Below are 23,410 nucleotides of genomic sequence, written 5' to 3'. Positions count from 1 at the left end.
CCATCCCTACTGAGGTCCAGCTCCAAGGGCCTTCTGGTGGTTCCCTCACTGCAAGAAGTGAAGTTATAGGGAACCAGGCAGAGGGCCTTCTCAGCAGTGGTGCCCGCCCTGTGGAATGGCCTCCCATCAGATGTCAAGAACAACACAACTTTTAGAAGACATCTGAAGGCAACCCTATATTGGGAAGTTTTTAATGTTTGACATTTTATTAAGTTTTTATATGTGCTGGAAGCTGCCCAGAGTGGCTGGGGAAACCCAGTCAGATGGGCAAGGTATAAATATTATTATTATTATTGCTTGTGAAAGCAAATTACATAGCTTAACTATGTGCGGTGTGAAGAAGCACTTTTTATCATTGTCCTGTGGAAAGGTGGGCAGCCAGCATACTTTCAAACACAGAAGCAAAGGGAATGCTGAGCCTGACTCAAAGCTAAAGCTGACAAACATTACAGCCCACTTCACAAAACTTGACTCACTCACATCCAGACACATCCATCACATTAGAAAAGAGAGGCAAAATTATGGTTAATAAAGGAAGGCACTTGTGTGTGCTTTGATTTTTAGAACAAAGTTTATTAGTGGTCCACTGAAATTAACAGCACCTCTCAAGTAGGTTATTTAGGGGAAATGTTTCAGAACTGATGTCTGAATATTTGACATGGAAGCTGGAATAGTAAATACAGGAAGAAGGAAGGACAAGGCAAACAAAAGAAGGAAGCAATACAAAAGTGGTGATTGTGGGTAGGAAGAGATGGCAGAGAGATGGTAAGAATAACCAACACTTCCTGAAGATACAAGAAGAATGGGATCATTTAACACCAGTCCTAAAATACCTACATTGACTCCCAGTACATTTCCGAGCTCAATTCAAAGAGTTGGTGCTGACCTTTAAAGTCCTAAATGGCCTCAGCCCAGTATACCTGAAGGAGCATCTGCACCACCATCGTTCAGCCTGGACACTGAGGTCCAGCTCCAAGGGCCTTCTGGTGGCTCCCTCATTGAGGGAACTGATGTTACAGGAAACCAGGAAGAGGACCTTCTTGGTAGTGGTGCCCACCTTTTGGAACGGGCTCCTGTCAGATGTCAAAGCGATAAACAATTATGTGATATTCCGTAGACATCTGAAGGCAACCCTGTATCAGGAAGCTTTTAATGTTTGATGTTTTGTTGTGTTCTTTTATATTCTGTTGGATGTGTGAGATACAATAGGGTTTAGCAGCTCTAGACCTACAGCCTGAGGCAAACAAGAGCTGTACAAGAGATGAATAGGCACTTCTTGGGCACCTCCTATACGTCTGAGAAAGATGTCCTGATGGATTCTGCTCTTGTTATTTTAATCCAGGCATAGGCAAACTTGGCCCTCCAGATGCTTTGGGACTACAATTCCCATCATCCCTGACCACTGGTCCTGCTAGTTAGGGATCATGGGAGTTGTAGGCCAAAAACATATGGAGGACCGAGTCTGCCTATGCCTGTTTTAATCCAAGTCTTTCTGAAGATGTTTCTGTTGACTCAAAGGATAACGAATATCCATTAGATAGTACAATTTGTCTGAGGTGTTGATCTTACAGTTTAGAGTCAAGTTGACATAAGCAATGGACTAAACTCTGAATGGAGGAATCGGATCAATGTCTGGTTCCACTATAACAATGTGGGCTTTACTTCTCCTCTGCTGAAGATTTGCTCCCGATTGCCACAACACATCCATATGAGAGTTAATTTGGTCTCTGTGAAAAGAATTTCCATTGGATAGTACAGTTCATCTGAGGCGTTGACAGTCAAGTTGGCATAAGCAATGGACTTTATTCACAATAAGGGTCAGTGTCTGGTTCAAATGTAGTAATGTGGCGTTTACGTTTCTGCTGCTGAAGATGCGCTCCCGATTCCCGTAACAGATCCATGTAAGAGTTAATGTGGTCCCTGTAATCAGAATTTCTTTGTCAGACTCCTGCAAAAGGTTTAGCACGGAAACATTTGCTTTTCTCCCCTACAGCCCCAGGCAAACCCTCAAAATCTCCTCCAGAGGGCTGTGGGACCCTCTAGAGCACATTTTGTGAGTGTAGGAGGAAAGGAGACGAAGTGGAAGTCCCATGGCATGAGTGCAGCACTGTTCATGCAGTGTTGGATACAACCTGTGATCTGCATAAGACTAACCCACGCTCATTGGTCCATCTACCTCAGTACTGTCAAGACTGGCTGGCTGCAATTTTCTGGGGGTTTCAGACTGGCGCCTTGCCCTGACCCACCTGGAGATGCCAAGGATTGAACCTTGGCTCTTTCGCGTCCGAAGCACATGCTCTACCATTGAGCTACGTTCCTTTCCTTTGTACATGCACAAGTCTAGAGCAAGTGGGATGGCTTGAGCCTGTGGGATAGCTCAGTTTGTAGAGCATGAGACTCTTAAGCTAAGGGTCGTGGGTTCTAGCCCCACCTTGGGCAAAAAGATTCCTTGTATTGCAGAGGGTTAGACTAGATGACTCTTGTGGTCCCTTCCAACTCTATCTATCGATCTATCTATCAATAATCTATCATCTATCTATATATCAATCTATCATCTATATCTATCATCTATCTATCTATCATCTATCTACCATCTATCTATCAAGTCTAAGGAACACACAGAGAAAATTGTAAGCTGGCTCACCTAGGCCAATGATGTCAGCAGCAACTCACAAACGATGCAAATTTCTTTCAGGCATTTTATATCCTGCCTTTGAATTTAAGATGCACTTCACTGAATGCAGTAGGTTCAGAGATGCCTTCACACAGACTGAATTTCACACACATGCAAATTACCTGGCTGTATCGGTATCAAATGTGACAGATCCCAAATCCATGTAGTACTGTGCTGACGTCCTCAGCGATGTCCAGTATTCGCTGGCCTGGTGAGAACAGATGATTAATGCCAGAAGCAACAACCCACCCTCAGGAATCAGATTCCCCCCCCCCTCTCCAGGAATGGGAAAGCATTTAACGGCCCCCTCCCACAACTTTGCTGCTACAATCAATTCACAGCCTGCTCTGCCCTCAAGTGTGTTTCCCTGGGGGGGGGGGGGAATAACCCAACACTCAACAGAAACGCTGGATTACATGGCAGAATTGCCATTCACTTCACTCCCCCACACACCAGTAATATTAGCATAGCAATGCTAAAGTACTTGCATTCTTAATGTAACCAACCCTTTCTCAACCACGATACCTCATGCATTATGGATACTGTCCCTTTGCCCATTAACAATAAGTCCCAGAGTTGTGAGATCCAGATCTCAAACAATATTAACGGACAAACTAAAAACCCACGTATGAGAGTGTCGAACAGACAAGAAAATCAGTACCTCTCACTCCACCTGGTATAGTTTCATTATATATGTAACATCAATAGAACATGGTTTTAAACCTCCCAGAAGTCGTGGCAATTTGTGGAATAATACCTTTGTTTAAAAACTGAAATGACTTAAAAGTTAAATGTAATTAAATAGAGGTTAGGTGCTTTTGGGGGAGGGCATTTGGGGGCATTCACAATGTGAATAATGGACACACATTATTTGAGGGGGAAAGGTGGTGAGATCCTGCTGTCAGGTTTCATCCCTGACCTACTGTGTTCATTAGATTCTCTCTGTAAAGGTCTGCCATGCCTGCATAAACCTGGGGGCCCTTGACAGGCATTCTAACAAGCTGAGGGGGGATACTTCTCCCCCAGAGCCATTCACATTTGACACCCACATTTCTGAACCCCTAAAAAGGGCTACTGTTGCAGATTTTTTTTAGACAGAGAAATCCACACAGACCCACACCACCCATCAAATCTGCAAGTGAGCAATGCAAATCCTCTGCCCCCCCCCAACCACAATGACCTTCTCTCAAAGCTCCACCATGAAATCTTAGAAAATTGTGAATACCTGTTCTGCCACGGTCATACCCCAGCCATTCTGGGGGCTAGCTGGATCCCAATAGCCTGAAAAAAGTGCTTGTCTCCTAAGTCCTAAGAACTCATTGGCTTCTTCCTCGGAGACAAATGGTAGTCCCCAAACCCCTGAAATGGCAAAGGCACAGCAATCACAGTCATGGATTAACAGAACGTGCAGATTTCATACATATGGGCAGGAATTTAACATGGCGTCATGGTGATCATTCCATCAGCAAAAGTTGTCAGCTGTCCAGATACAAGAATTCCCCCTCTTCTCCCCACATGCTCTGTTCTGGGGACAGCGAGGAGAGAAGGGGGGGGGGAGCCCTGTTGCACCAGCTGAAGTCCTTCCACTAGAGCAGTGTTTCCCAAAGTTGGGTCTTCAGCTGTTTTTGGACTACAATTCCCATCATCCCTGACCACTGGTCTTGCTAGTTAGGGATGATGGGAATTGTAGTCCAAAAACAGCCGGAGACCCACATTTGGGAAGCACTGCACCAGAGGGAATAGTTAGCTGAATCTCTCCCATGATTAATGCACTGATTAATACTCTACATTAACGAAGCAGTTAGATTAGATTTCACAGTGATGTTTTAACATCAAACTTTGAAAAGCCAAGGCATTGAAAATCAGCAGATTAAAGTGCACTAATGGCAAATCACTGCAATGGAGATGAGCGATTTAAACTGCCTGGATAGCTTCCAATGTGAATCTGCACGAAGGGCTCGCCCAAACATCTGCTCGTCCCATGACCAGAAATCACAGCTCTGAGGAGCTTTCTGCTTGACCTGTGCTTTCCAGGCGCGGGTCCAAGCAGTTTTCCTCCTGCCCCACCCGTTTCCCAGGGGAAACCCACTCTTTAGTGCTAAATCGGAGCAAACGTTAATCCAGAGATAACTCGGAATTGCTGCTGGCTCCAATTGAGCGCTTAAGAGCAGTTTTCCAGTCAGGGGAAAGCAGCAGCAACAAGGGGAGGTGTTGGTTAAGGCACATGTATCCATATACAATGTATGCGTTCTGATATCAATACATGTAGAATTTTGCTCCCACTTATTTGTTTTTACCTACTCCATGTAGGGACGCGGGTGGCGCTGTGGGTTAAAGCCTCAGCGCCTAGGACTTGCCGATCGAAAGGTCGGCGGTTCGAATCCCCGCTGCGGGGTGCGCTCCCGTTGCTCGGTCCCAGCGCCTGCCAACCTAGCAGTTCGAAAGCACCCCCGGGTGCAAGTAGATAAATAGGGACCGCTTACTAGCGGGAAGGTAAACGGTGTTCCGTGTGCTGCGCTGGCTCGCCAGATGCAGCTTGTCACGCTGGCCACGTGACCCGGAAGTGTCTGCGGACAGCGCTGGCTCCCGGCCTCTTGAGTGAGATGGGCGCACAACCCTAGAGTCTGGCAAGACTGGCCCGTACGGGCATGGGAACCTTTACCTTACTCCATGTAACCCCAGGAACATAGCAGGAAGCGAAGTCAACTGAATGAAGATGCTCTGCAGGATCTGTGCTGTGGGTTTGTGGAGATCCTAAGCCCATATCCACCCCCCACCCCCCGCCCTTTGACTACTTCAAACTGCAGAACTGGCTCTGTCACAGGTGCTACACAATACTTGCTCCACACTTGTAAGAAATCGGTATTTTAGCGTGGCAGCATCTGTCCTTTGGAACTCCCTGCCTATTGATATCAGACCAGTGCCTTCACTGTACTCTTTCCTGCATCTGCTTGTTCAGGCATGTCTATCCATGCGTTCTTTTCCTTTTTAGCCGCTGTTGACTTTAATTGTCTTTTGTATATTTTTAAATACCTGTTTTTATTGATAATTTTTAATGTTGTATGTTAGCTTTCTGTAAAATGCTCAGAGGCTTTCTCACAATCAAGCTGTATATACGTTCTGTGAAGCAAATAAACAAAACAATGGACCCAGCTACAAGTATAATAATAATAATAATAATAATAATAATAATAATAATAATAAATTTTATTTATACCCCACCCTGCCCGGCCAGTGCCGGGCTCAGGGCGGCTAACATCAATAAATTTTCAGTAAAAACATAACAAGAAAAAAGGGGGGAAATTAAAATACAGGCTAAAATGCAATTTAAAATGCAGAGAGGAAGAAAAACTTTTCTGTGTCCACTTTCTCCACGCCCGACATTGTTTTACATACCTGCAGCGTGCGTCCCCTTATTTGCCTCGTTTCTAAGCTAAACAGTCACAAGTGTTGTATGCTTCCTCCCGGGGACGTTCCTCCAGACCCTTGGCCATTTGGGTTGCCCTGTTCTGCTCCTTTCCAACATCCTCTTTGAGGTGTGGCACCCAGACCTGTACCCAGGCTTCCAAGTGCAGCTGCACCACCAATTTCTATAAGAGAGTCATGACTTTGGCATGCTGTGTCTCGAACGGTGGTGGACTCTTCATCTTTACAGATTCTTAAGCAGGAGCTGGATGTCTACCTGGCAGGAATGCTAAAGCAGCAGGTGTCCTGAATCACTGGGCAGGTGAGGCTGTATTAGCTTCTAAGAACCCTTCCCAACACTACCGTTCTAATGTTACTAAGTGCAACATACAAAAGAGCTCGGCGACACTTCTTCATTCTGACCACAGAAGTATTTCAATTAAAAGATAATGCTCCGCCAGCATTATAGGATGCCACATGAAAATGAAATCTGCTTTTAAGTTCCTCTACGGCTCTTTTTCTACATGCTTATACTCTCCCACGGAAAGTGAATCTGGAGGGCTGAAGGGCACTTCAGAGGCGCACCCAGGGAAGTTTTTAATGTTTGGTTTTTTATCGTGTTTTTAATATTCTGTTGGGAGCCGCTCAGAGTGGCTGGGGAAACCCAGCCAGATGGGCGGGGTACAAATAATAAATTATTATTATTATTATTATTCGCTTAACTGTGAATTCCTTCACCGAACTTTGTCTATTCTTTTCAATCCACAACTAGGGTTGATTAATCATTTCAATGCCAGAGCCTAAAAGCTTACCTGTAAGCAATACAGCGCATGTAGCAACTTGAAGCACGGAGGCAGACATGGTGTATATTCTTCGACCTTTCCAGCAGAGTATGTAACCCTCAAACCCAGGTATTTTATGTACTCGAGAGCCCCTTCGCTTTATCAATCATTTACTATGTCCATCGGAAGAGTTCTGCAGGCAGAGGGCAGGGTCCACTGTTGCATTGACATGTTTCCCCGACCTCTTTCGAACCTTTGGACTTTTTACATGGAAGTTTTGATATAACTCAGACGTGTCCCCTTCCCCCTCCCCCTCCTGAACTTACCCACTAAATGTTGAGTACCAGCAATATCAGATATGCTCCATTTTGGGCGCTGCATTATGAACTGCTGAAGTTACCTTGTACTGCAAGAGTCCTGTCTATGGTTTGGGGCTTGCACTTAAGACCACTAAATAATCATATATTCCGTGTATGTCCAATAAGATCTTCCACTGTGAGTTCAGTTCCCCAAAGCCTGCCAGAATGAAGCAGTGTTCCTCTGCAGCAAGGAGAGAGCCAGTCTAGTCTCCCTGTTTAGGGGAGTTTTTGATGTTTGATGCCTTATTGTGTTTATATTGGGAGCCGCCCAGGGGCTGGGGAAACCCGGTCAGATGGGTGGGGTACAAATAATCAATTATTATTATCCCTAACAACGGAGTTGCAAAATCCGGGAGCACTGCAGCCACCAAGAAAGCAGAATTTTTGGACTTTTTTAAAAAAATGCAAATGCTTTTAAGTTGCTTGTTTCGAGAATGTTTCTGCTTATCGTGTTTTGCTTTTAAATTACATATCTGTACGCCGCTCGGGGCTCCTTGCAGAGCGACGGTGGGATATAAAATTCCACAAATAAACAAACACGCCAGGACATTTGCTTTGTACATCCGCTGCTTCTCACTGGCCTCAAACAGGTGAATGCAGAGATAGAAAGACTGAATACCACCCCTCTCTCTTTTTTCCTTCCATTTTGGTATATTCATATATATATATGTAACTTCGGATTATTTCTTTGATTTGGGGGTTGCAGTTCCTGCAAGAGAAGGCTAGGAAAGGTCCCCCCTCCCCCCCCCCCCCGTGGAAGGAAAGCTCAGAAAGAGAAGATAGGGGAAAGCGCTCCTGCGCTCAGGTGCTGCTTGCGCCCTTTCCACGGCGCGTGAAAACAAGGATGATGGATCAGCTTGGCCGTTGGCCTGAACCACCTGGGCTCTTCTGTTAAACTAGGCTGGCTCCTCCTTTGCTGGGATCCAGCCTCTCTCTCTCTCTCTCTCTCTCTCTCTGGGGCTTTTCTGCTGGGCTTTCCCCGATCGCCTCCAGCTTTATCACAAGGTGGTCTTAGCCGGAAGGGCGTCGCCACCCTCCTCCTTCCTAACCCCCAAGTCTCGCCTTGGGCCCTAGAGGTGCGTCGTCGCACGCTGGCCACAAGGGGGCGCCCCGCGACTGCGTCTGGCCCGTGCGCGGCAGGCCACGCGGCGATGGCCGACTCTGCGCGTTACAGCGCTCTTTGCAGGGCAGGGTTGAGGCTAGAGTACCTGTATGCAAACTCGTAAGTGGAGCGACCTTTGCTTTTCCAGTTTCGTTTTATGCAGGCCAAATGCATTAGCTGTTGGCTTCACCAAGGCATGAGCAGGAGGGGGGGGCGGACAGGAGGGGGGTGGTCCAGCAGCTGCAAAGGAATTTTGCATTTCCTATAGCGGGACATGCTTCTAAAAAATAGGTCCAAATTTGTAGGGGTTTGCTTTTTTGAAAAACAAAAAGGAAGAGTGAAAAAACTCTCTAAAAGGGTAGAGGAGATCATTTGGAAAGGCCTCCACCTTTCCCAGGTGGGATGCGTGTTCTAAATGGCAGGAATGACGTGTATTTTTTGGCACTGAAACTTCTTCCATACTGAAATGAGGGTTGGGTCAAGGAAAAGTAAAAGGAAAGCACACTTAAAAATAATAATGAGGCAACACCAACTTGATGCTCCAAAAATAAAAAGCATAGGTGGTGTACTGTGCCCTAGAGACTTTGGCTAAATTCAGTGTTTGTTTTATAAATCCTCTGTGCGAAGCATTTTGAGCACTTAGAAGAATGGGAAAGAGAGTTTTCTTCTTCATGAGCAAGAAACACCTTACTATCTTACCCCTCTGTTTTATTACACCCAGTGCTTTTTTCTGGGGGGGGGCGCATACCCCTAAACATTTTGTGAATCTAAGTTTGGCCTCATTGAGGGGCAGTATTTCAACATGAGTTGGAAAATGAGAGTACCCATAAAGATTTTTTTAAAGAAAAAAACAACCACCAGTGATTACCGTACATCTAAATGTTCTGGAAGCAGCATACCAAGTCAGAGCACTAGTCTACCTAGCTCAGCATTTAACACATTGCCTGGCAGCACCTGTGTAGGATTTGGTGGCATTTCTCCCAACTCTACCTGCAGACGCCAGGGATTGAGCCTGCGGACCTTATGCATGCAAGGCAAATGCTCTACCACTGAGCTACCATCCTTTCCCTGCGAAGGGGACAAGTCTTGTGGATCCCAGCCAAGTTTTTAAAAGACATTTGAGCCACTAAGGGGGCTCTCTGGAGCTCTGTGTGCGTCTGCTTGGACCTGCCTTGCCACCAGGCTTGCTGTGTTTCGGGAAGACCATGTGAGAGCTCTTAGGAAGAGGGGAAGGTGCAACTGGGTGAAGCATGCAGCCAAATCCTAGGCCAGAGGTTGGGGAACCTGTGGCCACCCAGATGTTGTTAGGCCGAAGCTCCCATGAGCCTCAGCCAGCCCACCCAGTTGTCAGGAGTTATGAGCGTTGTCACAACTTCCGGAGTGCAGTCCCTTTTCCTAGGCTTTGACTGAGAAGAAAAGCCATCCTGAGCCCCATTTTTGCTTCCAAGTAAATGGGCACAGCCAGCCGCTCTGACTCTGAAGCAGGCTCCTTAGGGAGCAGAATCCCCTGATTTGCTCCAAGAGCATATGAAGAAGTGAAGCAGAAAAATTGTGAAGAGGGTGCCCACAGTAAAGGCAACATAGAGGGTAAGGATCCTGGAAAGGCCCTGCAGTAACTTCTACACCCCGTTTCACCTTGCCCAAAGTCCCAGTGGCTGCACATCCTCCTTTAGAACAAAATTGCAGCCCAATCCTGCTCATAAATAAATTGCAGTTGAGTATATCAGTGGAGGATGTGCAGGGTCCCACAGGCCGTGTGTGCATCATAGTGTATCTTTAAAGCACATCATTTCCTCCAAATAATTCTGGGCACTGTAGTTTTTAAGCTTTGCTGGGAATTGCAACTCGGTGACGGGTAAGCTGCATGTGCTTCCCCGAATATGAATTCCCCTTGTTGAGAATGGTAGTTTCCAAACTCCCAAGGCAACGTCCTTTCCCTCTTCCCAGCCCTCTTTGTCCAGTAGAGGTGAGCTCAAAATAGGAGTCACCGGCCCAAAGATTTTGTCAGGGGTAGCAGGCTACAATCCTGTACACATGCCGAAACATTCCTGGGAGCAAGTCCTGTTATCGTTAACATACTAGAGCAAGGAAAACAAAGGCAGCGTGTGCACATTACCGTTTACTCTGGTTCCAGCACAGTCCCATTATGGCGGACGCATGACATCAGCCATAGTCCATATTTATCCTGTAGTTCTTTGAGAAACGCTTCTGTTTGGGGCGTTTCCCCTCAAACCAGCTTCCGTCTGATTTGAAAACATAAGTCTCGTGCACGTCACAGCTAAGATGAGGTGTTGACGTTTGAGGCGGCTGTTGCACATACACAGATGACAGCTTCATTAATAGGAGTTCAAGGGGGTTACATGGGGAAACAGAACATACATCAGGTGACGGCATTCTTGTCTTCTCTCTGGTGTGTTCAGCCAGTGTGCAAGGAACAGGGCGGGGGAGACCTCACTGTGTTTTAAGCCACTGGGGTATACATAGCCAAAGACCCTGTCTTGCAGCACCTTAAAGATCAACACATTTATTGCACTGAACTTCTGTGTCTTTATTTATTGCATTGCAAGATGACTCATAAAATAAATTCCCTCTGCTGTAGCTTCTGCTATAAATAAATACGTTAGTTTCTATGGGGCCACGTGGCTCTTTGTTCTTGTTCAATATATACAGCACCCATGCAGGGAAAGACTAAGGATGGATTTATTTTCCCACAGCAAAGAGCAGTTCCCACCAAGCAGAATAAAAAAAATCCCACATGCAGTCATTTCAGAACCAATTAAAATCGAATCTGATGTTACACATTGGTGCCCCTGAAGAGGTACAACAGCATCCCACAAATATCTCCTGCGATATGAGGTTCATAACCATTATTTATTGATTACCCCAATCGAGGCAAGCCAAGTTCACCGTGCTGACATGTGTTTTATATATAGATTAAAGTGTTCGGGCAGGGCTGGCTTAAGAAAATGCCACCCTGAGCAAGGCTTCTGCCTATCAGTAGCATTTATATGCAGGTCGTCATAATGTTGTTGGGGGGAATGGCCTTGGCTGTTTTACAGCTCCCAGTGCAGTAACTACATGTTATTATTTCCTGTTTATATTTTCAGCCTTTTTCATGGGCCACAAAGTTACATTTAGAGGCTTCCGTTAATCAAATTTGTTTTCAATGGTTTAATTTGTTCAAAATAGTTTTGATGCAGATCTGTAACTATGTAGCAGTTTTTGTCAATATATTGTGGGTGGGGTGGAAGGCCCAGCCCACAACATGTGGTGTGCTGGGCCCAGAAAAGCTTGTTGCACCCATACCTCAGACTAAGCTGTGGCAGCAAGTGCCAGATTTCCCCCTCCCCACTGAAACTTGGCCTAAATGTTTATCTTTACATGGAAATTAGTATTGTAACTGCTAACATGCCACACCGGGTTCTTAGTCTCTTTCTTTCTTTCTTTCTTTCTTTCTTTCTTTCTTTCTTTCTTTCTTTTGGAAAGGTCCCTATAGCTCAGTGGCAGGACACATGCTTTGCATGCAGAAGTCCCAGATGCAATCCCTGGCATCTCCTGGTAGGGCTGGGAATGTCTAGAGAATGAAACTTTGGAGAGTCACTGTCAATCAGTGTAGACAATACAGACGTAGGTACAGAACAATACTGGTCCGATACAGTACAAGGCAGCTTCCAGTGTTTCTGTGTTCTTTCTGCCTCCTTGAAACTTATGGAAAAGGGGATTTGTTTGCACAACTTTGGTTGCAGGCTTAATTTGTAATGACCTGCCATTTGAATTCTAGTTTTTCCTTGTCGCTTGTGTGCAGACATTTGTTTTGGTGACTCCAGACACAACCACAGAGTCGATTTCCGCCCAGCTATTTCTTCCGCCCTCTTCAGGTGTTATGATGTTCACTGTCTGGGAGGTGTTTCGCTTCCCAGTTTCGCTCCCACCACAGACTTCCTATACTGAGCAGGGCAGGCAGGTCAGAAGGAGAATTGTAAGCACATTCAGCTGAATACACTTACAAACATTGGGAGCACTGTGGAGTCAGGTTTCCCAAACAAGAGGAAGCTGTGACATGCAGTCTGCAATGGCCCAGAGAGCGAGGCCTGCTTGGCAGTGTGTAAAACCTGGGCAAATCTGTATGGAAAACAAGAGACCCTTCATGAAACTGACAAAATGATATGCAGTCTGCGAGAGTTCATGCTACAACAAACCTGTTACATTGCAGTCACCTGTTGTCAAAATATAATATATAGATATATCTGGCAGTAACACTCTCGCAGCACAATCCTGTCTGTACTTTTTATCTGGGGGGGTCAGTCTTATTGAATTAAGTGGCGTTTATCTCTTGAGTAAAGATTGGATTAAGACTCAAGTCACACTTGCTTGAATGTGAAGTCCTATTGAACCTCTGAGTAAATAGCCATAGGACTGGGCTGCGTAAGGACTGCAGTCTCCTGTAATCGTGCGACCCGCTCAGGAAGAAGAATTGCTGTTCTCTTTTGCATGCGCACCTTCCAGTTGTATTTCAAGTGTCAAGGTAGAAGGAACCCCCAGTCAAGCATTCTCTCCCCTGCCCTCAGTTTGACATTTCCACGTTTTGAAGAGGAGGTGCTTTGTTCTCCTGCATGCCAAATAACGCTTAAGTGTTTGATTTGTTGCTGTTCCAGGTTCTCTCTTCTAAAACTCCCTTAATGCTTCTTTCTAGCACAACACACGACTTTTTATTTGGAGCCATCGCTGAACTGATTGACAATTCCCGGTAAATACTACTTTTAGGAACTAAATTTTATGCTGCTTACTGTACTTGGGTCTTGAGAGAGTGTGTCATGCTAGGTGTGGAAATAGATGTGTTTTGTTCTGTTCTACTTGGCGCAAGAAGGCAGCTGTCAGATTTTAAATCTTTCTCAAATGTAGGAAATGGCTTTGGAATACTCCTTCCTTATTCAGTGTTATATACGAAGGCTTATTTCTCCTGCCGCACAATTCTTTTCTTCCGATTTGGGCTTATCCACAGAATCAAACAACATTATCCTCTGTGGCTGGGATGGCCAACTACTGTTGCTTCCAGATGGGCTTAAAATCACAGGGGAGGTTATAACAAATGTGTAATTGGTAGCAGGTGGTTCCTTTTATCAGAGGGCACTTCCAGGTGACCTGTTTATGTAGCTTTCTTCCTGATCGGTTTGTGGAGAGGTTAGATGACGTTGACTGAAGCACGTGTTAGTCCACACTCCCCAGAGCATTTTCCTCATCAATTGCCCAGTGCAAAATTTCTGGAATTTTTTGGGGAAGAGAGTTTGTTGCACAAGATGTCCCAATCAACTGCAGTAGTGCAACTTGAACTTCCCATTGTGTGATAGAACCCCACCCCAAAATAGCCATAGTCTGGATAGCATCCTGATTTTCCTTGGAAAGAGTAAATTTGGATTAAAGGAGGGCGTGCGGAATACTTTTCTGACTTTTTGGTAGGAAGACGTTCTGTGGACACTGGGGGGGAAGTGCATGTATGAACAACATTGATCCTCTGGGGAACACTCATCCGGAAGCACTTCAGCCTGGGAAGCTGGAGTCTTATTGGCCAAGGTGCTCACAGGGACAAGACTTCTGCAATTGTGGCATTATTGCACTCCCTCCAAGCAGCTTTACCAGGAAGCTTAGACCCCTAGCAGATTGAGTCTTGAGCATGGGTAGGCAAACTAAGGCCCAGGGGCCAGATCCGGCCCAATTGCCTTCAAAATCCGGCCCGCGGACGGTCCGGGAATCAGTGTGCTCTTACATGAGTAGAATGTGTGCTTTTATTTATAATGCATCTCTGGGTTATTTGTGGGGCATAGGAATTCATTTTTATTTTTATTTTCAAAATATAGTTTGCCCCCCCCCCAAGGTCTGAGGGACAGTGGACTGGCCCCCTGCTGAAAAAGTTTGTTGACCCCTGGTCTTGAGGCTTAGTTAAAGGATTTGTTTCTTCCACCCTCTGAAAGTGGTTGGTTATTTCAAAGCAATTTGTGAAATTCACCTTCTACTGCTTCCTCTCTGGGTTTGTTGCCTCCCTTGGGATTTCAAGCCCAGACAATCCTATTATTGGATCACGGTTAGTATCTTCTCACTGGCAGCCTAGGATGGTATATTGATAATTTCAGGATGACTTGCATGCTACTGCTTTAACGCTTTCCTTTGGATCAGCTTCATATTTTACAACTTCATTCGAGACTGTTAGCTTTGCACAGTACTACTTTAGAAGTCTGATATAAAAAGAATTAAATTATGTCCACTGATTTAGTTAAATTTATTTATATTCCTTTTTCCGTACATAGATACTGCATTGAAGTGAGCTGTTATTGCATTATATTTTTTTATTTGATTTTATATCTATACTGTCTTTCCTCCCCATTGGGAGCCCAAGGTGGCATACAATATAATTAAAACCACTGGCGCAGGATATGTACAGTAGCATTCAAGTGATTTCATGTGATTTAAGTAAGTGCAGTTTTGATCAGAGTGTTTTTGTGTTTCCAACTAGCATAGACACTGTTCAGTAATAGAGTGAATTTGCTTTACGTGTATCTACTTGCGCTAATGTTTTCATTTAAAACTTTTTTAACAATATTTAAACAATATTTCCAGAGATGCGGATGCCACCAGACTTGACATATATACAGGTAAGTTGTCTAAATGGGGGTCCTGTTTCTGAATGCTTCTTAGTTTGATCACATTACAGTGGTACCTCGGGTTACATACGCTTCAGGTTACAGACTCCGCTAACCCAGAAATAGTGCTTCAGGTTAAGAACTTTGCTTCAGGATGAGAACAGAAATCGTGCTCCGGTAGTGCGGCAGCAGCAGGAGGCCCCATTAGCTAAAGTGGTGCTTCAGGTTAAGAAAAGTTTCAGGTTAAGTACGGACCTCCAGAATGAATTAAGTACTTAACTCGTGGTACCACTGTATCTGTTTTGTTGAGAAGAAATTGCTTCATAAGATGGTGAGGATATATTTATTTAAACACTGCCTTTCCATGACAAGGACTCAGAAAGAAAAAACCCAGTTATGTAAAAACAATTAAACATTGATGGAATACAAATAAAAATATATTAAAACCATACAAATAATTACAATATAAACAGCATAGCATTAAAGTTTGCACATTTGCTTCTGTGCCAAAATGTACTATTTGGCAGATTCTACATGTCTCTGACTTGAATATAATTTTGACCTTTTGGCATGATTTTCCTGCTGAGAAATATATCAGGGGAGGGGGAATCTCAAACGTTTTTGACTTGTACAACAGTTAACCAGTTGACATAGTTAAAGGCCAAGTAGTGCGCACATAACTCTGTAAAGGAAACCCCTTTAAAAGAAATAAATCTGGCCTAATTCCATGCATGCTAATTAATACAAATCCTCCCATGGCCATTGGCTTCACTAATTGACATCATGGTCTACTGTCCGTTAGCTCTATCTGAGGAAGTCCCGTTGCAGCCTGATCCCCTTGCAGCAAGTTAACTCGGAAATTTATCCTCGTTAGTTTAATGGGACTCGCTGCTTAGTAACCAGGCGTGCCCAAGATTACAATTAAGCACTGCAATCTTGAGGACACTAAAAGCTGTCTCTGTTCAGTTTGCTAGGAATGCCTTCCAAAGAAATCTATGGGAGAGCAGTCTGCTAAACTTGGTCCGTTTGTTTAGAGGCCTTGAAATGACACCAGCAGCAGATGCGTTACTTGCAAACTTAGACCAAAAGGTGGGGGAGATGTTTCTACTTTAAGAATGTAAGAAAAACGTGCTGGATCAGGCCAATGGCTCATCTAGTCTAGCATCCTGTGAACTAGATGGACTGTGGGAACTAGTCCAGACCTGTGGGAACTGGGCTTGAGCTCAGCAGCACTCTTCCTCTCCTGCAGTTTCCTCAGCTGATATTCAGAGGCATAATCCCTCTGACAGGTAGAACAGCCATCATGGCTAGTAGTCGCTGATGGCCTTGTCCTCTAATCCTCTTCTAAAGCCAACAAATATCCTTTCGACTGAGAAGGTGAAGCAATGGTTGGCCAACTTAGTGGGACTGGCAACGAAGTGTTGCAATGAAGAATGCCCCCTGTTCAAAGTTCCAGCCAGCTGGCCATGCTCCCTTCCAAGGAAATCATACAATTCTCCTCCCCACCCCCACCTTTTAACCACCTCTTCCCATCAACAGTGACTATTCCAGGCCCACGGAGGACTTTCGGTCCTCATTGGGCAACTGTTTGTTTGATTTCTTCCCATTACGGGAATTGTCTTTTTGACCTAATGGTTGTTTGTTCTTCTACAAACCTTCTTACCAATGTATGGTTTCCAAATATTTATTAAGAGCTGTTTCCTTTCTTTCCATACTTTGTTTTGCAGTGAATAATGAGGACCTGCAAGGAGGATTTATGCTGTGCCTTTTGGACAATGGATGTGGCATGACTCCTCGTGAGTTAATACTCCTGTATTCTTTTAACTGAGTGTTTGGGTGCTAGGGCAGTGTCATTCTAGGGCTCAGGAGGCCCATATTCAAAGCCACACACAGCCACGAAACTCACTGGGCCACACGTAAGCTCTTAGCCTACCTCACAGGACTGTTGTGAGGATAAAACAGGGAAGAGCCCTGTATGCTGGCTTGCAGGAAGGGTAAAATATAAATGCAATAAACTCCAGTACTTGAACAATAGAATTGGAAGGTACCCCCCAAGGTTCATCTGGTCCAACTCCCTGCGATTCACATATGAAGACCCATACATGTGAAGGAACCAAGGCATGCAACTAACCTTGGTACCAGTTCTGTCCTCAAATGTCCAGGCATTGGCAATGGACCCGATATGTGCCATTCTTAATGGTCTCCCGCTGGTGTTATATATACTGTTATTGGGTCAGAAATTTTTCAAGTAAGTTTATATTAGTTCCAAAGAACTATTTTTATTGGAGTATTTGTGTACAGGACAGCTCAAGAGAAACTACTAGCGTTACTAGCACTGAGCCAGAAATTTCTCCCGTGTTTTTTCCCCCAACCCTTCTCCATCAGTTAACTTGGAGAGAAATTGCCTTCAGAAATTATCCAAGCAGAGAATTTTGGTGAAATTCACATGAGTGGAGTGCAGGGTTTTTGACGCTTTCACCTTACTTCTAAGGTGGCTTGGGGGTTGTTTGCGAGTGCCCTTCCTTTCATTTTTCAATTCTCTCCAGTGGCCTGCACTCTGTAGCCTTTCTGGGTGCTAGTGTTTTCATCAAAGCCGAGGGGAAGGTAGACATCATGAGACAACTCCTCTTGTGGTGAGGAGGTTTCAGGTCAGGAAGCATGGGCAGCCATGGGCAGGGAGACTGCAGAGTGCTGGAGGTCTGTTTACTGGATGAGGAAGAAAACACCCACCGCCCTTAACCGCCTCACACTAATAAGATAAGCTCATCCACAGTTCTAAAGAAATCCTCAAGTGCCTGGGAATGAGGCAGGGGAATGGAATCCTCTTTTTCAAGTGAAGAAAGTCTTGGAGAATCTGCAGGACAGATTTTGGCACGATCTTGAGGATGCGTTCACATGGGACTGGTTTGGCGCGGTTTAAAATAGAACCAGTAGCCTCGTGCCAGAGCATGTTTTTCAAATGTAGAAGGTCACAGGTTCAGTCCTCAGCATCACCAAGCAGGGTGGTGGAGGAGGCACTCAAAGTCTTTCTTAAAGCTTAGAGGCAAAGACACAAGGGTGGAGTGGAAGGCACTGAATTGGTCTGGGCTGTTAAACTCGGAGAGGCAATCCTTATCCTCGGTCCAGTATATCTGAAGGAGCGTCTCCTCCCCCATCGTTCTGCCCGGACACTGAGGTCCAGCTCCGAGGGCCTTCTGGCGGTTCCCTCACTGCGAGAGGCCAAGTTACAGGGAACAAGGCAGAGGGCCTTCTCGGTAGTGGCGCCCGCCTTGTGGAACGCCCTCCCATCAGATGTCAAAGCGATAAACATCTACCTGACATTCAGAAGACATCTGAAGGCAGCCCTGTTCAGGGAAGTTTTTAATATGTGAAATTTTAGTGTATTTTTAATCTTTGTTGGAAGCCGCCCAGAGTGGCTGGGGAAACCCAGCCAGATGGGCGGGGTACAAATTATTATTATTATTATTATTATTATTATTATTATTATTATTATTATCCCTCCCGCCCTGTGTTGTTTTCCCAATCATCCAGTTGGGAAAGCTTGTCAAAACAGCTAGTGAGCACCTACTGTATCTTGACATGGAGGCTGATCCCGAACACAGAGGCCTGCTCCGAGTGGCCTTCTGATGCTTTGAGGATTTCACCTACGGGGACTATAAGGGATAAGGCAGTCCTGTTCCTGAGCTGTATAGGTGCTTGTACATTAGTACCGAAGCCTTGAACTTGGGCTGGGACCAGATTGGCAGCCGGTGCAAACCTGCGAGCAAGGTGTCATATGCTGGCAGTAGTCCCACAAGCAATGCAAAAAACCCCATTCACCTGCCCTAAATAACCGCTTGTCGTTTTAGCTTTTCACATCTGCTCCACGTGGAGATAGGTTTCCAAGTGGTGAAAGTCAATAAGCTCAATTCTCTTTTTGTTTGCCTGGTGGCTTCCTTTTGCCAGGAGTCAACTGTTTTCTCCCCCTCTGGTGTCGTTAAGTACAAACAGCTTAATCAGTAAGAAGGGATCATGGCTGCTTGGAGCTGGTGCCAAGGAGATAACACGACGTCTGCCTCCTGCAGCTTAGGTTAACCAGCGCCTGAAATAGACTGTTCCCAGAACCTGTGTCTCAGGGGTTCTGAGAAGCCCCTCTGTGCCAAATTAATTCTTTGAAACTTGGCGTGCAAACTTCCAGCGCGAAAGGAAGAAGGGCGACTTTGTACTTGCAGTGGCGAGCAGCAGGTGGGGCTGGTTCGTTGCGTAAAAAGCCGCTTGAAGCAGCTGCAAACAAGGGTGGAGGTTGGTATTTTTAGCTGCCTGAGGATGAGGAGACGGTGGTTCTGTTTTCAGGCTTTGACAAACAGGTGCTCCAAGCTTGAGTGGAAAGTTTGAAGATTTTCTTTCCCTTTGATGGATGTGACGTTGTGTCTCCTTATTTACGCAGGCCACACTGTTAACAGGACTGAAAAACGTCAGTCATAATAATAATAATAAAATAATAAATTATTATTTATACCTTGCCCATCTGGCTGGGTTTCCCCTGCCACTCTGGGCAGCTTCCAACCGAATAATAAAAACAATACAGCGTCAGACATTAAAAACTTCCCTAAACTTCCCTAAACAGGGCCGCCTTCAGTTGTCTTTTAAAAGTAAAATAGTTGTTTATTGCCTTGACATCTGCTGGGAGGGCGTTCCACAGGGCAGGTGCCACTACCGAGAAGGCCCTCTGCCTGGTACCCTGTAACCTCACTTCTCGTAGGGCAGGAACTGCCAGAAGGTCCTCAGCGCTGGATGATGGGGGTGGAGACACTCCTTCAGGTATATAGGACTGAGGCATCTGGAGATTGTTTCTCTGTTCATCTTATTTCATTTTCATTTACACCTTGCCTTTTCCCCTGAGAGGGACTCAAGGCAGCTTACAGCTAACATAAAGGTAAAGGTAAAGGTACCCCTGCCCGTACGGGCCAGTCTTGACAGACTCTAGGGTTGTGCGCCCATCTCACTTAAGAGGCCAGGGGCCAGGAGACACTTCCGGGTCACGTGGCCAGCGTGACAAAGCTGCATCTGGCAAGCCAGCGCAGCACACAGAAACGCCGTTTACCTTCCCGCCAGAGCGGTCCCTATTTATCTACTTGCACCCAGGGGTGCTTTCGAACTGCTAGGTTGGCAGGTGCTGGGACCGAGCAACGGGAGCGCACCCCGCCGCGGGGATTCGAACCACCGACCTTTCGATCGGCAAGCCCTAGGCGCTGAGGCCTTTACCCACAGCGCCACCCGCGTCCCTTACAGCTAACATAGAAGCAGCTAAAAACATAGGGGGAAGGCCTTCATTAAGTGGTAGGCAATTTTGTCTACTTTGGTTCCACCACAACCAGCAGCTTCTCCATCAATGCTGAGCTGGATAAGCATATTGGCAAGGCAGATATGGCTGTGACTTGCCTCTCCAAAAGGTATGGGGAAATGCAATGCTAACAAGATGAAGGTCTACCAGGCTTTTGTGCTGAGCATGCTGCATTATGGAAATGAGTCGTGAGCAACTTACAACCATCAGTGCCTTCCACATGCTGTCAGGAAGATTTTGGGTATCACATGGCAGGACAGGGTTTCAAAGATGTGCTCTCCCAAGCCCACATTCCCAGTATGTTTGCACTCCTGTCTCAACGACGTCTACACTGGCCTGGTCAAGTCCACAGAATGGAAGATTGCAGGATCCCCAACATTTGTTCTCTTTAACTGGCGGTAGGAGAAGGAAGATTAGAGCTGTACGCACCATACGTTTAAAGCACATTCTTGTTTAGTCGTTTAGTCGTGTCCGACTCTCCGTGACCCCATGGACCAGAGCACGCCAGGCACTCCTGTCTTCCACTGCCTCCCGCAGTTTGGTCAAACTCATGCTGGTAACTTCGAGAACACTATCCAACCATCTCGTCCTCTGTCGTCCCCTTCTCCTTGTGCCCTCCATCTTTCCCAACATCAGGGTCTTTTCCAGGGAGTCTTCTCTTCTCATGAGGTGGCCAAAGTATTGGAGCCTCAGCTTCACGATCTGTCCTTCCAGTGAGCACTCAGGGCCGATTTCCTTAAGAATGGATAGGTTTGATCTTCTTGCAGTCCATGGGACTCTCAAGAGTCTCCTCCAGCACTATAATTCAAAAGCATCAATTCTTTGGCCATCAGCCTTCTTTATGGTCCAGCTCTCACTTCCATAAATCACTACTGGGAAAACCATAGCTTTAACTATACGGACCTTTGTTGGCAAGGTGATGTCTCTGCTTTTTAAGATACTGTCTAGGTTTGTCATTGCATTTCTCCCAAGATTATTTTAGGGAAGCTATGTTCTTTTCTCCAAAAGCACATAGCTTCCCTCAAAGAATCCAGGAAACTGTGATTTACCCCCTACGGAACTACATTTCCCAGCACCCTTAAACTCTACAGTTCCCAATGTTTTTTGGCGGAAAGGAGGGGGAGTCCTTTGCTTTCAATGTATGGTGTGTACACAGCTCAGGAGTTTTCTTGTCGAAACACCGTGGAGCATTTCACACAAAAGATGCTTAAACTACTTCTGAATTTCCCACTCTTATTTATCAGATCACCACTGGTCTGCAGGTTAACATTTTTTCATCCTTCACCTGTACCACCCCATCATTCTGAAGCCTGAGAGAAACCACCACACAGAGAGGGAGGCTAGCTGCCCTGTGGCAAAAAAATGAAATTCAACCATAGAACAAAAATCACAGAGGATCAGCAGCAAATCTCACAGCAATCATAGTCAGATAGTGCACATTTTAAAACCACATCCGTCGGCAGGAATAGGAGAACCACATCCGTCAAGGCCCCCTCAGCTGAAACAGCTGTATATTATAGATCCAGGAACTATCAGTCAAATTTATAACAGCTATTTCCCACGCTGCACGCCATAGCAACCATTTTCACAAGTTCAAAAGGGGGTAAAATGTAGTCTTTACATCCGTTGAGAAAGGGACCGTGTTCTCCCATCAAATTGTTACTGTAGTGCAAACTATGAACATTCTTCAGTTAATAGCATAGCATATTTGCACCTAAAGCAGGCAGAGGGCCTTTTCGGCGGTAGCACCCTCCCTGTGGAATGCCCTCCCATCAGATGTCAAGGAGATAAAGAACTGCATGATTTTTAGAAGATGTCAGAAGGCATCTTTTATATTCTGCCAGAATCCCAGCCAGATGGGTGGGGTATAAATAATAAAATTACTACTACTACTAAACTAAAACACACAGTTTGGATGCTACGTTTATCTACTGACAGCTATGCCATCCCTCCTTTTCCAGCAAGCTTTGCCTTGGGAGGTGGAGGAGGCCGTGACTGACTATTGCTAACAGCAGAGATCTTGTGCTGGAGGTTCAGTTGTTCAGAAGTATACTTTGAACCCTAGAATTGTAGAGTTGGAAGAGACCTTGAGGGCCATTTAGCCCAACCCCCTGCAGTGCAGGCTTAGTATTGACACATACATTTATAAAATACATTGGTAGCGGTGAGCTATAAGAAGCAAACCTAAGAGCATTGAGTCGGCAGGTTGTGGTTTTGAATCTCACCTCTACAACCAGCTTGATAGGTAGCCTTACTCAAGCTACAGTCTGTCAGCCTCAGCTCACAGTGTGCAATACGGGGGCAAAAATACCAACTTAAAAGCTTGTAAAGCGGGAGTGGTGGACCTGTAGCCCTCCAGAAGTTGCAGGATGGCACCTCCTCCCGTTATCCCTGATGATAGGCCATGCTGACTTGGGCTGATGGGACTCCAGAAAAACTTGAAGGTCCACAGGCTCCACACTTCTGCTGTGGAGAATAAAGCAAGCTAATAAATGTGAAGGACTTTGATCTGTAAATAACAATAACAGTGAATTCTAGTGAGGGCCCTAGAGGGAAACCTTATTACAAATCTGTTGCAGGAAAAACTGTGGATCTTGTGCACTTCGGAAGATCCTCTAAGCGGGACAGGCCTGACATGATTGGATGCTATGGCAACGGGCTTAAATCGTAAGAGTTCTTTGTTCTTTGTCGGTTTTGTTTGTCAGACAGACACCCCTTTAATGGCAAGATTCAGAATTGTTAACTTTGTGCTGAATGAAAAACTGTTTCACGATCGTGACCGTAAAGGTGATTTGGCTTGCATTATATATTTAAGTATTGGGATTGAGGGAACCTGTTTATTTGCTCTTACAGTCTTGCATATTGGTTTTCATCAAAAAAATGGCTTGATGTAAAGTGGTTTACATCAAGGGAAACGTGCATAAGAGTAGCAAAAAAAACCCCAACCCCAGTAATAATACTACTATGATTGAAATTGTATCCCATCTTTCCACCAGATGGTGCTCAAGGTCAGCACTTTGCATTGTAACCGGAAGCAGACTGGTTGCCATTGTGTCTGCTGTGACAAAGGAGTCACATGGTCCCAATGACTGGGCCTCATCAATAATTTCTCAGCCACATTTATGTTTTA

General features: G+C 45.4%; 2 protein-coding genes across 9 annotated transcripts in view; one reads left to right on the top strand and one right to left on the bottom strand.

The window, feature by feature from the left end:
• Positions 1 to 557: 557 nt before the first annotated feature.
• Positions 558 to 7,023, bottom strand: C4H3orf85 (chromosome 4 C3orf85 homolog). Its single transcript, XM_028726734.2, has 4 exons — positions 6,892 to 7,023; positions 3,900 to 4,033; positions 2,797 to 2,882; positions 558 to 1,920 (listed from the first exon to the last, which is right to left on the bottom strand). Exons 1-4 carry the CDS (start codon positions 6,938 to 6,940, stop codon positions 1,803 to 1,805), a joined length of 387 nt encoding a protein of 128 aa, XP_028582567.2. The 5' UTR covers positions 6,941 to 7,023; the 3' UTR covers positions 558 to 1,802.
• The window catches only part of MORC1 (MORC family CW-type zinc finger 1), a 52,806-nt gene continuing 36,260 nt past the window's right edge, over positions 6,865 to 23,410 (top strand). For 2 of the 8 annotated variants that reach the window (XM_028726729.2, XM_028726728.2), the window contains exons 1-5: positions 8,318 to 8,442; positions 13,016 to 13,069; positions 14,935 to 14,969; positions 16,685 to 16,753; positions 22,860 to 22,947. In XM_028726729.2, the coding sequence (XP_028582562.2) occupies positions 8,372 to 8,442; positions 13,016 to 13,069; positions 14,935 to 14,969; positions 16,685 to 16,753; positions 22,860 to 22,947 (317 nt within the window). In that variant the 5' untranslated portion in view covers positions 8,318 to 8,371. Of the gene's footprint in view, positions 6,991 to 8,315; positions 8,443 to 13,015; positions 13,070 to 14,934; positions 14,970 to 16,684; positions 16,754 to 22,859; positions 22,948 to 23,410 lie in introns of those variants that run through there. The other 6 variants (XM_077927213.1, XM_077927214.1, XR_013392554.1 and 3 more) reach the window with 6 other exon arrangements.

This window comes from Podarcis muralis, chromosome 4, assembly GCF_964188315.1.
Source record: "Podarcis muralis chromosome 4, rPodMur119.hap1.1, whole genome shotgun sequence".
NCBI classification, from domain to species: domain Eukaryota; kingdom Metazoa; phylum Chordata; class Lepidosauria; order Squamata; family Lacertidae; genus Podarcis; species Podarcis muralis.
This window is presented reverse-complemented; position numbering and strand designations above follow the sequence as displayed.